The 24,494-nt window shown below is 37.6% G+C and overlaps 1 protein-coding gene across 6 annotated transcripts in view; it reads right to left on the reverse strand.

Annotated features, from left to right (window-relative positions):
- ORC5 (origin recognition complex subunit 5) overlaps positions 1–18,020 on the reverse strand; it is a 98,266-nt gene extending 80,246 nt beyond the window's left edge. For all 6 annotated transcript variants that reach the window (XM_032873316.1, XM_032873320.1, XM_032873317.1 and 3 more), the window contains exons 1-4: positions 17,851–18,020; positions 14,717–14,809; positions 13,297–13,497; positions 3,622–3,696 (exon numbers count right to left, since the gene is read on the reverse strand). In XM_032873316.1, coding sequence (XP_032729207.1) covers positions 3,622–3,696; positions 13,297–13,497; positions 14,717–14,809; positions 17,851–17,922 — 441 coding nt within the window. In that variant the 5' untranslated portion in view covers positions 17,923–18,020. The remainder of the gene's footprint in view (positions 1–3,621; positions 3,697–13,296; positions 13,498–14,716; positions 14,810–17,850) is intronic.
- Positions 18,021–24,494: the final 6,474 nt, after the last annotated feature.

The following is a 24,494-nucleotide window of genomic DNA, read 5'->3' on the forward strand; positions in this document are numbered from 1 at the left end:
GGTAACAAAGACAGCTGAGTTCAATATATTAATAAGTCCACAAAAATCTAGCTTCTTTATGAAAAAGAGGAAGAGATTTTTACTTTCAAATGCTTTTTGTCTCCTTGAATTTATTTCTATAGAGATAAAGAAGTATGTTCTAAATACAATCCTGAACTTATTAAACTCAACAACCAAAGAACAAATAATCCAATCAAGAAATGGGCAGAAGACATGAACAGACAGTTCTGCAAAGAAGACATCCAAAAGGCCAACAGATACATGAAAAAGTGCTCAACATCACTCAGCATTAGGAAAATACAAATCCAAATCACAGTGAGATACCACCTTACACCAGTCAGAATGGCTAAAATTAGCCAGTCAGGAAAAAACAGATGTTGGCGAAGATGCGGAGACAGGGGAACCCTCCTACACTCTGGAGGGAACCCAAGCTCGAGCAGCCACTCTGGAAAACAGCATGGAGGTTCCTCAAAAAGTTGAAAATAGAGCTACCTTACGACCCAGCAATCACACTACTGGGTATTTACCCTAAAGATACAAATGTAGTGATCTGAAGAGGCACGTGTACCCCAGGGTTTATAGCAACAATGTCCACAATAGCCAAACTATGGAAAGAGCCTAGATGTCCATCAACAGATGAAGAGATAAAGAAGATGAGGGGTGTGTGTGTGTGTGTGTGTATAAAATGAAATACTATGCAGTCATCAAAAAAAGAAATCTTGCCATTTGCAACGATGTGGATGGAACTAGAGGGTATTATGCTAAGGGAAATAAGTCAATCAGAGAAAGACAATTACCATACGATCTGTCTGATATGAGGAATTTGAGAGGCAGGGCAGGGGGTCATAGAGATAGGGAGAGAAAAATGAAACAAGATGGGATCAGGAGGGAGACAAACCATAAGAGACTCTTAAACTCAAGAAACAAACTGAGGGTTGCTGGGGAGTGAGGGGAAGGGATAGGGTGGCTGGGTTATGGACACTGGGGAGGGTACGTGCTATGGTCAGTACTGTGAATTGCCTAAGACAATGATTCACAGACCTGTACCCCTGAAGCAAATAATACATTATATGTTAATTTAAAAAAATTAATTAAAAAAAATAAAATCTTGATCATACAGCATTGATCATTTATAAGCATTTGATAAAATCAGTTCAAAAATAGGTATAAAAAAAGAGAAGATATTTATCTGAAAGAATTTTAAGTTGGTACTATTCTTATCTGATCTTACCTTCAATATACAATAATACTTATCAAATAAATATTTTAATCAAATAAATATTTAATTCATTTTAATCAAATAAATATTTTTTAATCAAATAAATATTTACTATAAAAAACAAGGAATGCTGGGGTGCCTGGGTGGCTCAGCCAGTTAAGCATCTGACTTCAGCTCAGGTCATAATCTCAAGTCCTGGGATCAAGCCCTGAGCCCCGCCCCGTGTTGGGCTCCCCACTCAGTGGAGAGCCTGCTTCTCTCTGTCCCTCTATCTCTCCCCTAACTCATGCACACAGGAGCACGCACTCTCTCTCCTTCAAATAACTAAATCTTTTTTTTTAAGATTTTATTTATTTATTTGACATAAAGAGACACGGTGAGAGAGGGAACACAAGCAAGGGGAGTGGGAAAGGAAGAAGCAGGGTTCCCACTGAGCAGGGAGCCCAATGTGGGGCTCAATCCCAAGACCCTGGGATCTTGACCTGAGCCAAAGGCTGACACTTAATGACTGAGCCACCAGGAGCCCCTCAAATAAGCAAAATCTTAAAAAAAAAAACAAAAAACAAACAAACAGAAAAAAACCATGAAATGCCTTTACTGGATTTCTCCTAAATGAAATACATTTTTAAAAATCAAGCAATTTAAAATCAAAACAATTCTCTTTTCTGGTAGAGTTGAGATTACTATGAATCTTTTCATTTTCTTCAGTTTCCATAATTACAACTAAAAAAAAAGTGAAAAGCCTAACTACTATGAAGGGACGCATGATCACCATTACTAGGCATGAGGGGGAAAAAGCGAGGTAAGCTTTAGTGGAAGAGCAAGAGGACAGCAAGAATGCACTCTGACACCAGACAGGGAATCCTAGAGCAATGGGGATGAAGGTATGTGGATGAAGGTATGCACAAAAAAAACACAAATGCAACACAAGAACACAAAACAAGAGGGATGTCTGGGTGGCTTAGTCGGTTAAGCATCTGACTCTTGGTTCTAGCTCAGGTCAAGATCTCAGGAGTCCTGAGACAGGACTGAGACTCCGGCTCCATGCTCAGCAGGGAGTCTGCTTCAAGATTCTCTCCCTTTGCCTCTCCCCCCAACTCATGAGCACAAACACGTGCAGTGCATGCTCTCGCTCTCTCTCTAAAATGAATAAATTTTTTAAAAAAGAGAGAGAAAATGAAAAAAGAAATGAAGAAGGAGGCACCTACCCTAAGAAGATGGGTTCCTAGCCTCGGTGATAAAATGCCAAGAGTAGCAAAGACTAGACTATGTGAGGAAATTTCCAAGACGGCTACCAAGAGCTATAACCGTCTTTCCTCCTGTTCTCTCACAGCTCACCCCCGCCCAATACTATTACTAAAAGTGAATTTTAGGAATTGACCTTAGGCACACAATGATTTCAACAGCACTTGGAAAGCCTCTGTGAACTTCTAAAAGTTTCTCAAATTTCAATAATATGTTATTGTAAATGTTGTAAATGTTAACTTTTTCAAAGGTGGAAATGCTGTAAGCACTGTCTCTCCAAATATTAATTTTCTTTATAATATTACTTAATACTTAACACAGACATAAACCTAGTTTTATAACTAGGTAGGTATAAATTATGCTCAAAGTACTTATAGGATTATAAAACAAAAACAAAAGTAAGCCTGTAAGTTAAATACAAAACTATAAAATTTAAATTAACAGTAACTGAATATGATTAACAAAATTGTTTTGATCAAACTAAATATTTGCTCACTTGTGATTATAGTACAAATAGGAAATAGCCACAGTTCTTTTGAGTTTAGCATTCCTATACCAATTGGTATTGGTGAACAATGAATTCTCTCTCCAGTTATCTTTATTCAAACTTCTGCAAAACCCTGATTTGCCATATTACTATTATTTGGCTTTGACCTGACACATATGCATATTAAATCCATCCCTACTCTTTTCTCATTAGTCCATGGCAATTAGAGTAGTATTAATACTATTCAGTGCCAACACAATTATAAATTGAAATACAAAGCCAGTTTTGACACTGACTGGCCATGAGGTAGAACTCCAGAGACCCAGAATGGACATACCATTCTTTTTCTAGATTACTGAAAAGAAAATTTAAAAATTCTTCAGAAAGTCTGAAGTTTAGGCCCCCACCATTTACTCCAGCAAACACCTAAAACCTTTAAAGAAAGCAGGATTACTCACTTCATAATTAGAAATAAAAAGCAAAAATAAAGAATAAATGTTACCAAGTCACAAACTGCTTTTACTTAGGAAAAATTGCTCAACAACATTCATAATAGAGAAATACAAATTAAAATTATGTTAAGATTCATTTCTCTCCTGTCTGATGGACAAAATGATAAAATTTGACAAAGACAATCTCATAGGGTGAAAGACTCTCATACATAACTTACCAGTTCTTGTAATCTAAGAAACCCAGGCAAAAGATTTGCTTCCATATCTCTTAGATATTCTGCTTTATCTAGAACCTTAAAAAAAAAAGTGTCAAAATCAATTTACAAAGCTTTCTACAAAATGTTAACATTATATAATGCACAATTCAAGGCTTGCATTTTCTCTGTTAAAAAGAAAAATTGTAACCTGTGAATTAATTTTTAACTGGTATTTATTTTGTAGAAGACATTTCAAGCAGGTCAAATTAGTAAATTACTCGGGCGCCTGGGTGGTTCAGTAGGTTAAAGCCTCTGCCTTCGGCTCAGGTCATGATCCCAGAGTCCTGGGATCAAGCCCCACATCAGGCTCTCTGCTCAGCAGGAAGCCTGCTTCCTCCTCTCTCTCTGCCTGCTTCTCTGCCTACTTGTGATATCCATCGGTCAAATAAATAAATAAAATCTTTTTAAAAAATTAAAGATTAAAAAAAAAAGATTACTTGCAATGTATTTTAACCTAAATTTCTAAATAGAAAATCACAAATACATTAAAAAGGTTTCTTTTCTAGGTATTCTATCAATGCTCTAAGGATATCTTACTAGGTATACAAGAAAAATAAATGGATGCATTTTTTTATACCATTTGATGAAAGAAAAGTTAAATTTTTGTACAGTTATAAAACCACTAGTATTATGTTATTTTAAAAGATACTTCTCTATACGTTATTTTAAATGATAATTCTCTTTCACAGATATACAGTATATATACTATATATACTATACATCTATACAGATACAGCATATATACTCATGGGTAACATATATATGAGGTATATAGATATATAGAGAGAACGTATGTATATTATTATGGATAATATAATATGATGCAGGGAACAATGTACAAGGTAAAGATGACACAAGTTTGACCATGTTAAGAATAACTGAAGCAGGGTGATGAGTTCATTGGAGTACATTATTCTCTTTCTGTGTTTGAAGTCTTGATAAAAAATAAAAAAGGTTAAAAAAAAGGGGGGTGCTTCAAAAGGTCATCCATTAGTCCATAACAATAAAATCAAGGTCTTCATAACCTAACCCTTTTTACTTTTCGTTATGGAAATTTTACAATATACAGAAAAACAGGGAGATCAGTAACTCCCACACATATATTTCATCCAACCCCAACAAACATTAACATATGGTCAAACTTATTTCTTCTAAACTCCTCCACTTTTCCCCTCCACTATCTCACTGGATTATATTAAAGCAAATCCTGGACATACCACTCTATCTATAAATATGTCAGTATGCAGCTCTAAGAGATGAAGACCCATTTAAAAAAAAAAAACATAATCACAGTATCATTATCATGCCTAAAAAATTTAACAATATTTCTTAACATCATTATTACATGGTTATTACACCAAATTCAAATTTCCCCACTTGTCCCAAAAATGTCTCCTGAAGAGTTCATTTATTTGATTCAGGATCCAAAAAGGTTCATATGTTGAATCTTATTGTATTTGATCTATCTTCTAGTCAACTTTAAATTACAGTATTTCCCCTGACCCTTCCTTTTTTGTTATGTATTTGTTGAAAACCAGTCATCCATTGCATAGAATTTCCCAAATCCTGAATTGGCTGACTGTACTTCTTTAGTATCATTTAACATGTTCTTATATACAGTATATTTCCTATAAAATAGTCAATAAATTAGAGGTTTGATCAGATTCAGGTTCAAGTTTTGGTCAAGAATACTTCACAAATCGTGCTCTGTATTTCTTATTGAATCACATCAGCAGGAACACAACACCTGGCTATCTCTCTGTGATGTTAAGACTGATTGATAGGTTCAGGTATTGTCAGACTGATCCATCCATCAAAAAGCTCCCCAGCAGCCTTTCACCAAATAATTTCTGCATCAATTGATGATCATTGCCTACATCCAGAACTTTCTTAGGTATTGCAAAACTTAATTTTCTATGATCCCTTCTGCATTTGTTGGAAGACATTTTTCTAGAAAGAACGTTGTTACTCAGAAATAAAGTTCACACAGGACAGAAGGGATAAATGCTTGATTCTTTCCTTTTATCTACTAATTTTCAGGGTAAGTTTGTGCCTCTTTTCGTTTTCCATGGTTGCTATAAAACATTACCACACAAACTTGGTAGCTTAGAAGAGACTAAAAATGTGTCTCATCACAGTTCTGGATGTCCTAAATCTGAAATCAGTTTCATGGAGCCAAAATCAAGGTGTCCGCAGGGCCACACTCCCTCCAGCAGCTCTAAGGTAGGATCCATTCTCTGCTTTTTAATTTTTTTTAAATTTTAATTAATTTATGTATTTGAAAGAGAATGAGAGAACACAGTGAGGGGGAGGGTCAGAGGAAGAAGCAGACTCCCTGCTGAGCAGGGAGCCCAATACAGGACTCAATCCTGGGACTCAAGGATCATAATCTAAGTCAAAGGCAGTCTCTTAACCAACTGAGCCACCCAGGCACCCCTTTCTGCCTCTTTTGGCTGCTGGTGGCTGCCAGTACTCTTTGGCTTGTGGCTGCACCACTAGATAATTCAAGGCAAGTATCAAAATTTTAAGTTTCTCTTCTCTGCTTGCCTCTGCTTCCATCACCTAGCCTCCTCCTGTGTGTGTGGTTTAGTCAAATCCTCTCTTTGCTTCTCTCCTACACAAACATTTGTGGTTGTGTTTTGGGATCACCCAGATAAACCTGGTAATCTACCCTTCTCTAGACCCTTAATCACATTTGCAAAAGCCCTCTTTCCAAATGAAGGGTCATTTACAGGTTCCAGGAACTTGGACCTAATATCCTCAGGGGCCATTATTCAGCCTACTGTTGTGCCCTAGTAAATGAAACTCCCATGGTAAACAATAAACTGAGGTTTTGTGTTTTTTATATACTTGTTTAGTATCATTATAAATTCATGGGTTTTTTTTTAAAGATTTATTTATTTATTTATTTGACAGAGATCACAAGTAGGCAGAGAATCAGGCAGAGAGAGAGGAGGAAGCAGGCTCCCCGCTGAGCAGAGAGCCCGATGTGGGGCTCGATCCCAGGACCCCGGGATCATGACCCGAGCCGAAGGCAGAGGCTTTAACCCACTGAGCCACCCAGGCACCCCAAATTCACGGGTTTTAACACATGTAATGTACCTCCATCTACTGAATTGGGTTTTTTTTGATAACCAAACTATACCATGTTTGGCCAGTGGAAGCCTCTTCAGACTAGTTGCTGGATCCTTTTAATAACCACCCAGCTTTGAGATGTAACTAACTTATAACACTGCATAAGTATAAGGCACGCAACTGTTGATTTGATACACTTATATACTGTAAAATGATTTCCATGATAGCTTTGGCTAACACCTCCAGCACCTCACATAATTATCACTTCTTTTTTGTGGTAAGAACATTTAAGATCTATTCTACTCTCTTAGCAACATTCAAGTATATATAACACAGCATAGCATAACTATAACCACTATGTTGTACAACAGATTCCCTAAAACTTGTTCATCTTATAATTAGAATAGCTTGTACTCTTTGACCAACATCTCTCCACTTCCCTTATCCCACAGCCTCTAGTAACCAACCATTTTCCTTTGTTTCCTTAAGTTTGGCTTTTTATATTCCACATATGATTAAGTGTCTCTGCCTGATTTCTTTCACTTAGCATAATGCCCTCAAGGTCTATCCATGTTGTCACAAATGGCAGGATTTCCCTCTCATGGCTGAATAATATTCCACTGTGTATGTATACACACATACACACACACACACACAGTCTTAACTATTGCGAATAAAACTGCAATGAATATGCACATATAGCTCTTTGACATCCTAATTTCATCTCCTTTTTTATGTATCCAGAAGTGAGACTGCTGAATCACATGGTATTTCTACTTTTAATGTTTTAAGGAACCTCCACACTGTTTTTCTCATAGTGGTTATACCACTATGCACAAGGGTTCCCTTTTCTCCATATCCTTGGCAATACTTGTCTTTTGGATGATAGTCATTCTAACAAATGTGAAGTGTATCTCATGGTTTTGGTTTGCATTATCTTGATGATTAGTGATGTTGAGCACCTTTTCATGTACGTGGCCATTTGCATGTCTTCTTTGGAGAAATGTCTATTCAGGTCCTCTGACCATTTACTAACCAGATTTTTTTTTTTTTTTTTTTTTTTTGCTATTGAGTTGCATGAGTTCTTTATATATTTTGGATATTAACCCCTTGTTCAGTAGATGACTACAACTATCTTCTTCCATTGTGTAGACTGCCTTTTCATTTGGGTGATTGTTTCTTTTGCTGTGCAGAAGTTTTTAGTTCAATGTAGTCCCACTAATTTTAATTTCTGCTTTTGTTGTTGTGTTTTTTGGTATCATATTTAAAAAACCATTGCTGGGGCGCCTGGGTGTCTCAGGCAGTTAAGCGTCTGACTCTTGATATAGGCTCAGGTCACGATCTCAGGGTCAAGAGATCGAGCCCCACGCTGGACTCCAAGCAAGTTGGGAGTGTGCTTGAGATTCTCTTTCTCTCCCCTTCCCCCCTCCATGTGTGCACACACACTCTATCAAATAAATCTTTACAATAAATAAATAAATAAATAAATAAATAATAAAAACCTGTTACCAAGACCAATGTCAAATAACATTTTCCCTATGTTTTCTTCTAGGAGTTTTTATGGTTTCAGTTAATTCTTTAATCCATTTCAAGTTAACTTTTATGAGTCGTGTAAAATAAGGGTCTAACTTCACTCTTTTGCATATGGCTATCCAATTTTCCCATCACCATTTATTTGAAGACACTATCCTTTCCCCACTGAGCATTCTTGGTTTCCTTACCAAATATTAGTTGACCACATGTATATGGAAAGATTTATTTCTGTGCTCTCAATTTTGTTCCATTGGTTTATGCATCTACTTTTATGCCAGTACCATACTGTTTTACTATAGCTTTGCACTATAGTTTGAAATCAGGAAGATTAATGCCTCAAGCTGTTTTTCTTCTTTCTCAACATTGCTTCGGCTGTTCCGTCTTTTGTGATTCCATACATATTTTAGGATTGTTTTCTCTATTTCTGTGAAAAATTTCATTGGAATTTTGATAGGGATATAGATGGCTTTGGGTACTATGGATATTTTAACAACATTAATTCTTCCAAAACATGAGCTTCTGTATGTTTTTGAAATGACCCAAGTTGTAGTTGATAGTTCCCTTTCTATTATGGCAAAATGTTCTAGGTTCATCTTGTACATTTTCTTCTCAGAACTGAAATTTAAAAAAGCTATTTTTTTTTTTAATTTACACTTTGTTAGTAAATCTTATTGGAAACTATAATCATTTAAATTAGGAATAAAATTAAAATGCAAAGAATATGATATTGTTTCTCTAAGTAGTCCAAATTTCTTTATGTTTTATTGATTAACAGACAGACTTAAACAATCTATGAGTAATCAGCTTAAGATATTTCACTCCTAATTAGACAAAATAAAGCTAAAATCATTTACTGCTCAAAAGATATTAATTACTTTCTCCACTATGCAATTATGCAATCTCCCCATCAATCTCCATTTAAGTAACTCTTTAATCCAGGACACAGGTTAATTAAAATAATTGGCCCATTTTTATGTCCATTCTAATGCAAAAAACAAAGCTGAAACAATAAATTAATAGTTCATTCTTCTAGTTTAGTTAACCGACCATAATTAATGATTTTATGATATTCTAATAAATGATCCTTCTTCAAAAGCAATTATCAGATAACATTCAGAGAAGTAAAAATTTTAATTCAGATTCAAACATTTATCTTAATAATTTACACAAAGGCATTCTAATAGACTTAATTTGCAAGCTGGTTTACTGACTAGAAAACATTCTCAGCTACCTTTCTGTAATTAAGTATTGAATCTTACCAATTCATATATATTACATAGCTGACCTGCCTATAGATGTACTCTAAAAAACGTCCCACACTAAACACCTGCAAACTTTCTCACACTTAATGTTTAATGTTTAGCCAACTAACAAGTACTTACTGAATACCTAACTTCTATCCAACAGATCTGAAAAATGAGTAGGGCCCTACTTACTCATCAAGGCTATTTATAGACTATTCATTTTCCCTCCTACCTAAAGACATTCAGCTTTGAAACTCTCCCTGTTGTCACCCACATATACTGAGGTCATTCCTCCTCATTCTTTAAACATTACAGTTTCTTACTAACACTTCCCTAATATAACTCCAATATTTTTGGATATTTCAAAACCCACATTAATGTCCCCCTTCTGATAAATTCCTTAAATTCCTCTCCACCAGTGATCCTGTTTCCTACCTTATCTCATTAAAAGCGTAAATTTATTACTTAGAACACTGGTTTTTGAGGTATAGTCTGTGGCCCCCTGGGGGGTGGGAAGGGTGTCCCAGATATCCTTTCAAAAGGCTGGCAAAGTCAAAACTATTTTCATAATAATACTGAAACATTTTTTGCCCTTTTCACCATGTTGATATTTGCAATGATGGTGCAAGTAATAGTGGGTTAGAGTTGCCTTGGCATAAATCAAGGTAATGGTGCGGAACTATATTAAGAGTAGCTGTAGGGGCGCCAGGGTGGCTCAGTTGGTTAAGCAACTGCCTTTGCCTCAAGTCGTGATCCCGAAGTCCTCGGATCAAGTCCTGCATCAGGCTCCCAGCTCCTTGGGGAGTCTGCTTCTCCCTCTGACCTTCTCCCCTCTCATGCTCTCTCTCAAATAAATAAATAAACAAACAAACAAATAAAATATTTAAAAAAAAATAGTAGCTGTATAAGAATACACTCACGCACTTGTGTTTTAAAAGAAATAAGACTTCTACCTCCGAAGATGGGAGTAGACGTATTTTTTCCTATTCCTTCTGCTAAGTAAAACTAAGAACCTTGAATATTATATATAAAACAAACAGGGCTCTGAAAGGTAGAAGACAGAACAGCTAGGGACCTTAAGAGCAGAAGAATGACAACTCACTTCAGAGGGTGTATTGCCTCAGCTGTCTTTTTGCCTCACACAGCACACGTGGGGCTGAAGAAATCAGCAACATAGAAAGGCTAATGAGCATAAATCAAAAAAGTCCCAACAAAACCCTGCTCTCCCTAATCAAAGGACCAAGAAAGGGGCAGAGTAGCAAGATTTCCAAGACACGGCACTTATTCAAATTTTCTTTATACATCATTGATTTCTTCTCTGTCCTCATTCATTCTTCTTCATCTCCTCATCCCATAACCAAGAAACTGCCACAAGGCTGAGGCATTTGGACTCACCTCTCTTCTAACTCACTCGCTCTCCTGGTGACCTAATGGTCTCATAGCTTTAAGAACTACTACCTCTATACTCTGAAATCCTATCTCCACAATGGGCCCCTCTTGACCTAAGACTATAGTCTCCAAGTGCCAACTGAACTTCTGTACTCGGGTTTAACGTGCCCTGAACCAAATTCCTGATCACTCCTTCCCTACCCAAGAAGACCTCCCACTGTAGTTTTCTCCACTAAGAATATGACAACTCCATCCTTTCAAGTGCACAAAAAACTTCTGAGTTGCCCTTAACTTTGCTCTTTCTCTCCTCCTCTATAGTCAATCTATCAGAAATTCTGTCAAAATATACTGAGACCACTTCTTACCACATCTACTGCTACTACCCTGGCCTAAGCCAACATGATGTTTTGCCTAAATTATAATAAATGCCTCATAACTAGTTTTATTCATTTCCTACAGCTGCCATAAAAAAGTCACACAAGCAGGGTGACTTAAACTACAGAAATGAATTATTATCTCACAGTTCCAGAAACTAGAAGTCCAATATCAAGGTGTTGGCAGGGCCATGCTTCCTCCAAAGGTGCTTGTGGCAGCATACTCCAATCTTTATGTGGTATCTTCCCTTTGTGCATATCTATACCCAAATTTCCTCTTTTTATAAGGACACCAGTCATATTAAGTTAGGGGTCCAAACTACTCTAGTACAACTTCAACTTAATTAATTAGAACTGCAATGACCCCATTTCCAAATAGGGTCATTCCGAGGTACAAGGGGCTAGAACTTCAACATATGAATTCTTAGACAAAACAATTCAAACTGTAACATTAGCCTGCATGCTTCTATCCTCGCACTCTTCATTTGATTCTCAACATTACTACTCTCCCCCGTACTTGAACTATTCCAGCCACAATGGCCTCCTTGGTATTCTTTGAATACACAAAGTATGTTCCAGTGTATGTAGTCTTATGTAAATCTCTTTACCTGGAATACTCTTTTTTCACCATTCTTCGTAGCTTGCTCAATTCCTTCCTTGCTCCTCAGATCTCAGCTCAGCCATCATTATCTCAGTGAGATATTCTCTCTCTTCTCTATTTTAGAAAAGTAACTACTCTCCCCCACCCAAGTGATTCTCCCTTACTCTATTAACATAACTGACATCCTACATACTAACTTGTTTTTATCGATCTTCCGCAACTACACTATAAACTACAGGAGGGCAGAGACTCTATATTGTTCCATGTTCTATCTCCAGTATCTAAAATAGTGTCTGGCATATAGGAAGTGCCCGGGAGTTATTTGCTGAATAAATAAATGAATGAAACTAAAATGTGGAAGGAACTGTTTTACACATATCAGGAGATGCAAGAATGCATAAGATCTCGTCCCTTCAGTAAGTTTACAACTTAGCTGTTATAATAAGGCATTCTATTAAAATTTAATTCCAATTCCAGAAGTAATAATTTTTTTTTAAAAACAGCTAAAGTATTATAAACAAATCCACTAAAAAAAAAAAACACATTACACATTTTCAGTTGTCGGATAATCATTTTCACATTGATGTAACAACTACAATTCAGACTTAGCCACCCCAAAATCAAATGATTCATCTTCCCCCACAAACCTCTACTCCATGCACAACTGAAAAATTTGACCTTCATGGTCTTTTCCATTCCTCTCTGCATCGCCTGCTCCAAGTCTAGCCCAGGCCCAAATTTCCTCTAATTTAAATAGCAATAAGACCCTGAATGCCAACTTTAAGACTTCGGTCTGTCACCATCAGCCCCCAATCCATCTATTTAATATGATTTACAGAATAATCTTCCTGAAACAGATTTGTTGCTCTAAAATCTTCCCTACCTCCTCACTGCCTAGAAAATGACGTTAGTAAAGTTTCACGTTAGTAGAGTTTTCAAGATACTCCATGATTTGCCTCACCTACCTTCCTAGATTTTTTCTCCCCTCATCCACTGTTACCCACTAATACTGGACTATTTGCATTCCCTGGCCTCCAATGCATCTGCATGACTTCCTTACATAATTCCTACCATCTGAAATCCCCTTCTTCAGTTTCCTCCTATAATCCTTTAATCATCCTTTAAGTCTATCTCAAATGTTATCACCTCATGAAGCTGTACCACACATGCCTAAGTTCGTGTTTTGCATTTCATGGTTATCACTCATCATACACCGCACACAGTCACATGTAGTACATGTCGAAACTCTTCCATTAAACTGAAGTTCCCTTTGGTTAAGAAATACATCTAAAACATATTTTGTATCCCAAAAGTACCTTTGTATAGTGCAATACACACAATGAGACTTGAAACAAATATACAGAAATTGACCTAATAAGCAGTTTCCAAATAGACGGTATAATGAAATTAAATTACTCACAATATATACAGTCTGATCCTTGAGACTTTCAGCTTTGGTTACTTGTTTAAACAAGCGAACAAAATCATTAAATGTTTCACAGGTTATTTGAGTAGAACAGTTACCCTCTGAAGAACTGAGATGATTCAATTTGTTTAAAATTTGTTCCAAAAGCAGCCTCAAAGAAAAGCATTCAACACAATTCACGAAGACATGTGGGAGCTGAAAAACAAAAATTTTAAAAACGTGTAAATAGAAAAGAAAACCCTCATATATGGTCACGGCTCTGTTGGATCTTCCCTAGGTGTCCTACATCCCTCCATTCCCCAACCTGCTCTGTACCCCAGGAGGCTGACCACTACAGACTGCATCACCTAGACTCTCTTATATTCTGGCTCTGGTTGGATTCAGTCAACAAGAAGAACCAGGAGCTTAAAAGAGAGCAGTAAGAAGAAACAAAATGAATATTCCCTTAACTCATCCCTTATCCCTCAGTGGCCCTGTAGTTCCACCACAGCTACATTCTTCTACCAAAGGCCACAGCTCCAGCTGGGCAGCCCTCCCCATCTAAGACTATAGCTCTTACAGTGATCTGGTATCAGCTACTTCCCTCAGTCCATTCAGGTGTAGGGGGAGTAAAAGCTCTTAGTGCTTTATCGTCTCTTGATGGTTCCCTTAACATTTTTTCAACCTTTGTACAACAGTACCTTCATTAAACTCACTTCAATTATTTGAATTTGTCATTTGTTTCCTACAGAGATTCAGAGCTAATATGTACTTTACTCTGAGAATTATTAAGAAACCCAAGTACATTTTAAAATTCTTAGTAGGAATTTCATACTAATAACTAATTAGATAATATTCTAATGATAAATAAACCTAGATCAAAAAGAATTTTAAGAATTTGAAACCACAGTAATCCTCCTATGAGGATTAAGCTAGCTCTTTATTTAGAGATCAAAATGGAGGTTAATTCCAGAAGTAACAGGAAACAAAGACTTGATTACAAATATAGTCTGTTCTCAAAATGAAATCACAAAAGTAGTGCTACTCATTCTGAGGAAGATAAATTTGGCATCTAGCACAAATAATGAAACTTAAAACTATTTTTAGTGATATTTATAACTATTTTTAGTGATAGTCCACAAATCTCACCCAAGAGCAAAGCTTTTCTTTCTCTTTCAGAGTAATAATATAACTAAGGCTACCTTATATCTATCTCTTAGTCAGTTTCACTAACATTTGCTGTCCTTTTTTACCCCTATTCCCTGATGAACTAGAGTCTACAATATCTCAAACAAAAACTGGTCAGAAATATTTCATATAGTAGAAGATATCCCTTCGGAGAAAGGTAAACTATACTAAATCTCCCAGATTCCTCCCATTTCTAGGAATCTACGAGGTTTAAAAAAAAAAAAAATCAGTTAACAGTTATTCTTACCTCTAAACTTCTCAACAAAGTTTGTGTTACATAGGTCTTTCCACTGGCAGTATGTCCATAAATAAAAATTGATGGAAAGCTGAAATGATGCCTCTAAGAGAGAAAAGACAAGTATTAGTCAGCACATACAAAACAGTAAATAATTATCAACTCATGAGAAAGTTTTACATGGCAAAGTAAAATATTCAATCCAAATTATTTCAATAGTGACCACACAATGGATCCAAGATTACACTTTGAACTTACCTGAATTCAATTCTAAGCACTTTCTCTGTTAAATTAAATGTCTGAAAAACTGTACTTGGCATACTTAGTATAGATTACCTATATAACACTATATATATATATATATATATACACACACACACACTATATATATTATGTATGTATTTATACTTTTTATTACTGTGCAGGTTTATATGTCTGAACTCTTGTATTTTCAAATACATAGACTGCAAAGATTTTTCAAGAATAACTTTAACCATAATCCATTTTTATCTTAATTTTTTGGATTATCTAATCTCACATGCTGCAATTTCATTACACATATTAAACAAAGCATACATAATCACAGAGTTGGAAGAAATTTCAAGAGTCCTCTCTTTTTAGGAAAACTTAACAGAAAACTTTTAAATTATGCATACTATATTTACCCTAGCCTAAATGTACACATTTCATCAAATCAAACAAAAAAATCTATATATCGTGTGTTTCAACACACATATTCCCAAGAACCTCAGGATAAATGTTAAGAGTCAGCTGTCCAGTAAAAAGTAAAGATTGTCAAATAGCCCCTCTCTTGGACTCCTTAATACTACAAATATGTTTCATTCATTTATTAAACACCTATCAAATGCTGAAAACCATAATGCACTGAAGAGTACAAATACCTGTTAAAGACAAAATCTGCTGTGGAAGTGGGACAGTCTAGTGGGATGCACTTGTTTTAAAAAATAATTACAAGATGGGGCGCCTGGGTGGCTCAGTGGGTTAAGCCTCTGCCTTCGGCTCAGGTCATGATCTCAGGGTCCTGGAATAGAGCCCCACGTCAGGCTCTCTGCTCAGCAGGGAGGCTGCTTCCCCCTCTCTCTCTGCCTGCCTCTCTGCCTACTTGTGATCTCTGTCTGTCAAATAAATAAATAAAATCTTAAAAACAAAAGAATTACAAGAATATAGGATGATGCAATTTCCACAAGAAAGCAGAATCTCTATGATCATAATCTACCACCACAATAATAGTCATGTGTTTATTATTATTTATATATTCACTATACGTATGTTTTATTTTAATTAATTAAATAATTATTAGCATTATTATTTATTAAACATCTATTACATTCTGGCCACTAAGTTACACATTTCCTTTTGCAAGACAAATCAGGGACTTAGATTTATACAGGAGAAAACTTTCTAATAGCATATGCGAAAGCAGCCCCAAAGGAGACTTACGATGGATGTTTTTGTATATTAATCCTTTTTTTATGTTTATACCTATCCTGTAAATGGCTCAAAAATGCTATCCCAAGAATTAACCCATGCTTGCTGAACATCTCTGCTATCCAAATATTATAGTTCATCTTTAAAAAGAAGGTCAAGACATCCTTCAGGAAATATTTCCAAGCTACACTAAAACACTCCTTTTCTGAAATCCTGCCACACTGGTCTACATCCACTATTTGTTGCTTAGTAATATTCCACCCTATGGCTACCTAGAATTGTATTGAACTCTTGCACTGTTACTTAACCTTTCACCCTCATAAATCTCCTTAATAAACTCTAATTAGCCAGGATCCAGCACAGTGCCTAACACAAAGAAGGTGCTCAGTAAATATCTGTTGAGCAAATAAATGAATCTGCTTAGAAAAAAAGGGTTTTCTCAGTTTCTGCATCTCCCACATGCACACCACACCTTGAAGAAAAGTGGTATTAATATTGTTAAACGTGATGTGCAGTAAGAGTAAAGATCGAAACCCTTTCTGTGATCAACACTAAACCAAGACTAGTCATCTCTATTTGTCAATATTCTTTTTTCTGGAGGACGGCTCTAGTTGGGAGTGATCTGGTTTTAGATCATCTCCAAGGAAGGAATGCAAAGAGTATAACCGAGAAAATATTTCAGTGATGATACGGATAACTCTAACTGAAAGCATTATAACTAGAATACTGAGGATGCAGTCATTGACCTCTTACTTCCCTAACTACTATGCACTTTTACAGGAAGGACGGAGTTCTCCATTAATACTTCAGACTCAGAATGCCATCCAACATTTTTAGTCGGATGCAAGTACTCAAAGTACTTAAGGAAGCAAACCAGAAGATGGGTGGGAAGGAAAGATAACAAGTATTGCGCCTAAACTCTCATTTACTCTCCTCACAGGAAAGAAGACCCAAGTCTGACTGACTTAACTCCATGTCTAAGGCTGAAGCAAAAGGCTCACCACAGGCCACCAGAACATAAACAAAAATAGCTGGAAGTTTTGAACTGGTGAATGCTACCTCCTGCCCGTGAAAAGGAGTCCCTAGCTGTGTCCATTCAAAGACACTTACTCAACCTCTTCTTTCAGGCGTCACCTGAACTGCTCGTCAAGAGTTCTAGACAAGATCTCTTCAAGGCTTCTGCAATTCTGGAAAAGCCGCTCAAGTTTTAAACCTGAAGCCCGCCCTGGCCCTCTCTGGGCTCGATAACCACCACCTACACCGACGCTTGACTTACACCGAACACCTCAGTGAAACGTGCGAACTTACACCGGGGAAAAAATAACACTGCCAACACACCTGTTACGTAAAATCTTTTTCAGCTGGGGTAAGATACTAAGCAACTTCCAGTCGCTACTTTAAGGTAACGCCATCTCAAAAGCGTGGCGTATTTTAGTAAAAGAACGCATCCTGGGCCAACGTCCTGTGGTGCCGGCCGGTCCTGCCCGGGCCGTTCTTTTAAAGGGGACTAATCAGAAGTTACTTCGGGTGGAGGTGTGGGGTAGACCTACAACAACCCTTTCCTCAATGCAAAAAAAATGGATTCTTGCCTGCCCCTCAATCCAAACACGAAGACTGAAAATTGAGAACACGTCGCAAGACCACGGAAATGTTTGCCTCCAGAATTTGGAAGAGAAAAGGTAGTTTGACCACAATACCTCTCCAAACAGGGACTGCAAGATGGACACTTGGGACTCGCGACAAAGCACGGTGTTTTCCAAGTGAGGCATTCCGGCTGGTACCAGAGGGCAGCCCAGCCCTCAGTCAGCTCCAGGACCCGAGCCGCAAACTCCCCTCTCCCCCTGAGTCCGCGCTCCCGCCGGAAACCACACTTGCGAGCGTGTGGCGGGGCCGGCGTACCCGTGCGTCGGCGTAACGGCAGCGCGCAAGGGAGCGTCGCCCCGCCCCCATCACCCGAGGTCCGGAGGAGGCGGGCACTGTTTTCCCCTTCAAGGAGGGGTTTGGCTGACGGTGCTGTTGGTGATTGGACATCTCGGCTGCCGCTTTTTGCCATCCAAAGGTCGGGAGACCACGCCGGGTTGCGAGACCTATCAATCGCCTGGCAGGAGCTAAGGGGACTCTGCGGGTTCCTGATCACCCCCCAACCCGTAGCTTTGATTTTCTTGCCTGCAGAAACTGAGTCCCAGGAGCTTTCGTCCTGAAACGCCATCGTCATCAAGGAAAAGTAATGCTCCCACGCTGGGCATGGAGCCTGCTTAAGATTCTCTTTGGAGGGGTGCCAGGGTGGCCCAGTGGTTAAGCGACTGCGCCTGGCTCAGGTCATGATCCCACGGTTCCTGGGTGGAGCCGGACATTGGGCTCTCTGCATGGCGAGAGGCCTGCTTCTCCCTCTCCCACCCTTCCTCTGCTTGTGTTCCCTCTCTCACTGTCTCTCTCTCTGTGTCACATAAATAAATAAATAAATAAATAAATAAATAAATAAATAAATAAATAAATAAATAAATGAATGAATGAATAAATGAATAAATGAATGAATGAATGAATGAATGAATGAATGATACTCTTTGGAGGCGATTGAGTGGCTCAGTCAGTTAAGCGACTGACTTTGGCTCAGGTCATGACTACAGAGTCCTGGGACAGAGCACTGTAGTGGGCTCCGTGATCTGCAGGGAGTCTGCTTGTCCCTCTCTGCCCCTCCCCATGCTCATGCTCTGTCTTTCAAATACATAAATAAAAATCTGTAAGAAAAACAAAAAGATTCTCTCCCTCTCCCTCTGCTCCTACCCCCCTCCCCTCATATGCACTCGCTCAAAAAAATAAAATATATATTGAATTAATGACTTTTTCCAAATGACTAGCATGAGTTCTATTACAGAGTAGATATTTAACCACATTTGCTGTATGAAATGAACAATTAAGGAAAAATTCCTGCTAAAGTAAAACACCAAAAAGGGGTCCAATATCCTAGTTTCAGTTGCAAAAATGCTTTCTGTGCCTTGAAATGCAGCATTCCATTTTTACTCAGTAGTCTGATTATCATAGTTTTAGTCACTTTGAAGACTACGCTGAGCTCAAAAGAAGTATAAATGGTTGTTGAAAAAATAAGCATATAAAATCCAATTTTACTCTGAAATGAAGCTACCATTAGGTCCTTTGGCCATTTGCTGTTAAGGAAATTTGAACATAAAGGACCAAAATGGTCTTTAGAAACTGGGTAATAAAGAGGTGCCTGGCTGGCTCAGTTGGAAGAATATGCAACTTTGATCTCAGGGTCTTGAGTTGGAACCCCAGGTTGGTTATACAGATTACGGAAAAGAAAGAAATTGGGTAATATACCCTCAGTACCACATTACACTTTAGTGAAAGTGCCTCCAGGTAGATGAGGACATTGCTTAGAGTATTATTTTAAAATAAACCAAATATTGACTTCTTTCCAAAACAAATATATTATGTATTTAAAGAACATGTAAATACTAATTAAACAATAATTACCTGTATGCATGAATTTATATTAGGAGAAAACATAAAATGAAATAGATTTGAAAGCAATGTCATACTTAGGCAGATTGCTATATTTTATGTACCCTCTCTGAACTTACTATACATCTCTCTAGTTCAATCTAGGCACTATGTCCACCTTTTCTGCTCCTTCCATTTACCACCTGTGATAGGCAGAATAATGGCCTTCCAAAGATAGCTGTGACCTAATTCCAGGGCTGCGAATATGTTAGATTACATGGCAAAGGGGAATTCAGGTTGCAGGTGGAAGGAAGGTTATAAGTTTATAACTTTGGCAGAAGGTGTTTAGACTGTATTATCCACATGGGCCCAGTCTAATTACAAGAATCATTATTAGTGGAAGAGGTAAGCAGAAGAAGTAGAACCAGATGTGTGGCAGTGTAAGAAAGACTTAGACCAATGTTGCTGGCTTGGAAATGGGAAAGGGGACATAAGCCAAAGAATGCAGACAGCCTCTAGAAGCTGCAAAGGGGAAGAAAATGGATTCTCCCCAAGAGCCTCCAGAAAAGAACGCAGCCACACTGAAGCCTTGATGTTAGTCCAGTGAGACTCATTTCAGACTTCTCACCTCCAGAACTATAAAAAAAATTGTGTTGTTTTAAGCCCCTAAGTGTGTGGTAATTTGTTACAGCAACGGTAGAAAACTAATGCACCACCTGTTCCATTCGAGTTCATCCTGATTTTTCTGCTGGATTAAAATATATAGAGACTCCACTCATTAATACTCCTATTGGTTCGGCTTTGTAGTAATCATGTTTGGAATAAATTAGGGATATTGAAGTGGTTAAAAAGAACATTTGTCTCTACTCACCGATTTCAAGAGTGAGGATCATAACTCAGACCCTGAAGTAGTACAACTTTTTTATCACACCAAAATTATGAAACAACCCTATTAGAAATCTATCAAAACTTAAAATGCCAAAAATGGTGCAAATTCAAGGAAAACTTGTCAAATCTACTCCTATTGCAGAAGATTTCAACAGTATCTCCTTCAACTACTGTTAGATGAAGCAGACAAAAACAGTAAGGTTACAGTAGGTTTGAAAAACATAATTAACAACCTTGATTTGCCAGACATACATAAAATTATTGCTTTTTCCAATATTATTCCATCCTCGATTCTTGGCTTTCCCTGTGAACTTGCAATCCAGAGGTGGTCTCTCTCCACATTCTAGCCTCTCCTCAAGAGACACAGAATACTGTTTGGTTTTTTTTTTCCCCCCTTGCTATTTGCCTGTCTGATCAGAGGGTGGGAAGTATTCTCGGCTGTCCTGTCCTGCTGCAGTCTTCGGCTGGCCCTGGAACTTAGCAGTGGGTTTTTTTCTCCATAAATCTGTCCTTCTCTCCATAGCAGCTAAACTCTGCAGTGTGTCTTTGGGAGATCTTATTTGGGATTTCCTGCTCTGCTCCTAAGAGCAGAAGGTGTTTTCCATTTACCCTTCTCCCGGCTGTGCTTTTAGCTTTTCACATGTACTCTGTAGGTAAGAGGGTTCGTTGCCTTTCTTCTGAAGGCTTAAGACTTCTGTTTTATACAGAACAAGAGTCAGGGTGGGGTTTTGTTCATTTCGCAGTTTCCAATATTTCTCATTTCTCATTCTCTCATTTCTCATCTCCTCTACCTTGTATCCTAGGGAAGCTTTCTTCTGCACTGCGCTCGAACTTTCTTGTGAGCATCCAGTGGAGGTCTATGGAGATGACCCTGTGAGTGTGAGCTCTCTTGGTTTGTGGCTTTATCTTAGTTATAACTGACCTTCACTAAATCATTAAAAATTTTAGCTCAACATTTTTACCTGCTTCTATGGCACCTACCTTCTCCCCTACCCCGCATTTTGCTACAGGTGAGTCAATGCTTACATCCATCCCTCTTCGGAGGAGCCCATCTTTCCTTAAATTTCATGCTATTTGGTTTCCCTGTGACCTTAGCTCTTCTTTGACCCCTGTGGATTAAAGAAAAATTATTAGTTTATCCAGCTTTTCTTGTTAGAGTGGGAGTAAAGCTCTTTCCAGATTTTTACAATCTAGATTATAGTGGAACTCAACTAGTTATTTTTTAAATGCAAGCTCACATCCGTTCTCATTTCCCTTTTTAATTTTTCTGCCTTTGGTTTGAACCTTCCATCTGAAAGCATTTACATCATTGACTTCAGCTGTATTTTCTAGGAAACCAAACCTAAGATACCTATTTCAAGTCCAAGCTCCAATCCTACAAAACTCCCCCCATTTTGTCAACAAAACATTTCCACTCTCTCAAGTCTAATAAGATAAATACTTTACACTTGTAGAGCACCTGACATTCTTAACCTTGTATTACAGATATTTGTGCTCATGGTTTTTGGGGCAACAACTGGATTAAAATACTCAGATTCATTTATTTATTCCTTCCTTCATTTATCTAGCATTTGAGCGGAGTGCCAGAGATGCAGTGTGACCAAGAGAGACGTTGTACCCCATCCTTGTGAAACTTACAATCTAGTGGGGAAGACAATGGAGACGTAATTAGAATCTTATGTCCTACAGATAGATGCCCATTCTCAGTAAAAAACAATAAATAAAATACTTACAGAATGAATAAATTAGTGATTGAACAACTCTTCACAATTTTCCCCTCTCTTCTTTATGTTACATTTAGCCTCAAATATAATGTTTCTTATGGTCCCTATTACGTTATTTGAGAATTTCACTGAATATAACCCCAGGAAATATTTTTCACAAAACATCTTCTTTTTTAAAAATTATTTATTTTTATTTTTTATTAACATATAATGTATTATTAGCCCCAGGGGTACAGGTCTGTGAATCATCAGGCTTACACACTTCATAGCACTCACCATAGCGCAACCCTCCACAATGTCCGTAACCCAACCTCCCTCTCCCTACCCCCCGCCCCAGCAACCTACAGTTTGTTTTGTGAGATTAAGAGTCTCTTATGGTTTGTCTCCCTCCCGATCCCATCTTGTTTCATTTTTTCCTTCCCTACCCTCCAAACCCCCTATGTTGCCTCTCAAATTCCTCATATCAGGGAGATCATATGATAATTGTCTTTTTCTGATTGACTTACTTCACTCAGCGTAATACCCTCTGGTTCCATCCTCGTCATTGCAAATGGCAAGGTTTCATTTCTTTTGATGGCTGCATAGGATTCCATATACACCACCTCTTCTTTATCCATTCATCTGTTGTTGGACATCTAGGTTCTTTCCATAGTTTGGCTATTGTGGACATTGCTGCTATAAACATTCGGGTGCACATGCCCCTTCGGATCACTACATTTGTATCCTTAGGGTAAATACCCAGTAGTGCGATTGCTGGGTCATAGGGTAGCTCTATTTTCAACTTTTTGAGGAACCTCCATGCTGACAAAACTTATTCTTTGATAAGTGATCAAAAAGTAGCTCTTCCTAAGTGTTGGATTCTCATTACAGGACCCCAGTTTCCAGTGCTTCTTACTCTCTCAGAGCTACTGATATGTATGAGAAGTCTTTTTAAATATTCCACTGAATAGGACAAATATTTTGAAATTCAGCTCAACTCAAATTTATTTGAATGAGATAGTTTTTAAAATTATATCACAAAAGAAAAAGTAATAAAAATATGTCATGAAACTATATTCAAAGTAATTTATGTAGTAAAATATAAGAAAATCCTATATCAGAGTGAGATTAAATCAATATTAAGTAGAAAAAGTAAGTCAGTTAACTTTTCCACTGCAATAGCCAGATCCATTACTTTTACATTACTTCTTTTTAATTTTTCAATATTGCTTTTCTAAGAACAGTTTATTGGACAGCTAATTTAACACTCCTTAAATGACATTATATTCACTTTAGTGAATATTAATGAATACATGCTTATTCAGAAGATAAATAATGGGGCGCCTGGGTGGCTCAGTAGGTTAAGTGCTCAAGTCACAATCCCAGGGTCTTAGGATTGGAGCCCCTCATTTGGGCTTCTCCCGCTGCAGCTCCCACTCCTTGTGCTGTCTCCCACGCATGCACTCTCTCTCTCTCTCTGTTAGTAAGAATGTATTAAATCTTTTTAAAAAATAAATAATAAAATATAGGCTCTAGTGTTAAACAGATGAGTTAGAAACTTGGCTCCTACATTTATGAAAGGTGACCTTAGGTATATTAATTTTCTAAGCCTTGACTCCTCATCTATAGAGTGAAGGGAAATAGAAAAAATCCTACCTCACAAGACTGACAACTCTAGGACGCCTGGGTGGCTCAGTCAGTTAAGCAACGGCTATTGGCTAAAGTCATGATCCTGGAGTCCCAGGATTGAGTCTGGCATCGGGCTCCAAGCTTCATGGGGAGTCTGCTTCTCCCTCTAACCTTCTACCCTTTCACACTCTCTCTCACTGTCTCTCTCTCAAATAAATAAATAAAATCTTAAAAAAAAAAAAAGATCGACAACTCTAACTACAGGAAGAGATGATTCTCACACCGAACTTCCTCAGCTGCCTGACTAGAATGCAAACACTATAATAGGAGGCAGGGATCTTAGTGGTTTTGTTCAATACTCTAACTCAAGATCCTGGGATAGTGACTAACATGTATAAGGTGCTCAGTTAATATGTGTCAGTAAATGTATATGATGTGTTTATCAGAGGCCCCAGCACATGACAAATATGCAACAAATATCAGTATGATTATAATTATTTAATTAGCCTGACCAAAAGCAAACTCCTAATTCTTGCCCTGCTGCTACCACAGTCATTCCATCTCCGTAAATTCGCACTACGTGTTTCTAGTTGCCTAGGCCAAAAATGCAGAACTCACGTTTATTTCCCTTTTTTCTTAATACCTAACAAATTCATCACAAA

Source organism: Lontra canadensis, unplaced genomic scaffold, assembly GCF_010015895.1.
Source record: "Lontra canadensis isolate GAN:19392208 unplaced genomic scaffold, GSC_riverotter_1.0 scaffold48, whole genome shotgun sequence".
Classification (NCBI taxonomy): Eukaryota; Metazoa; Chordata; class Mammalia; order Carnivora; family Mustelidae; genus Lontra; species Lontra canadensis.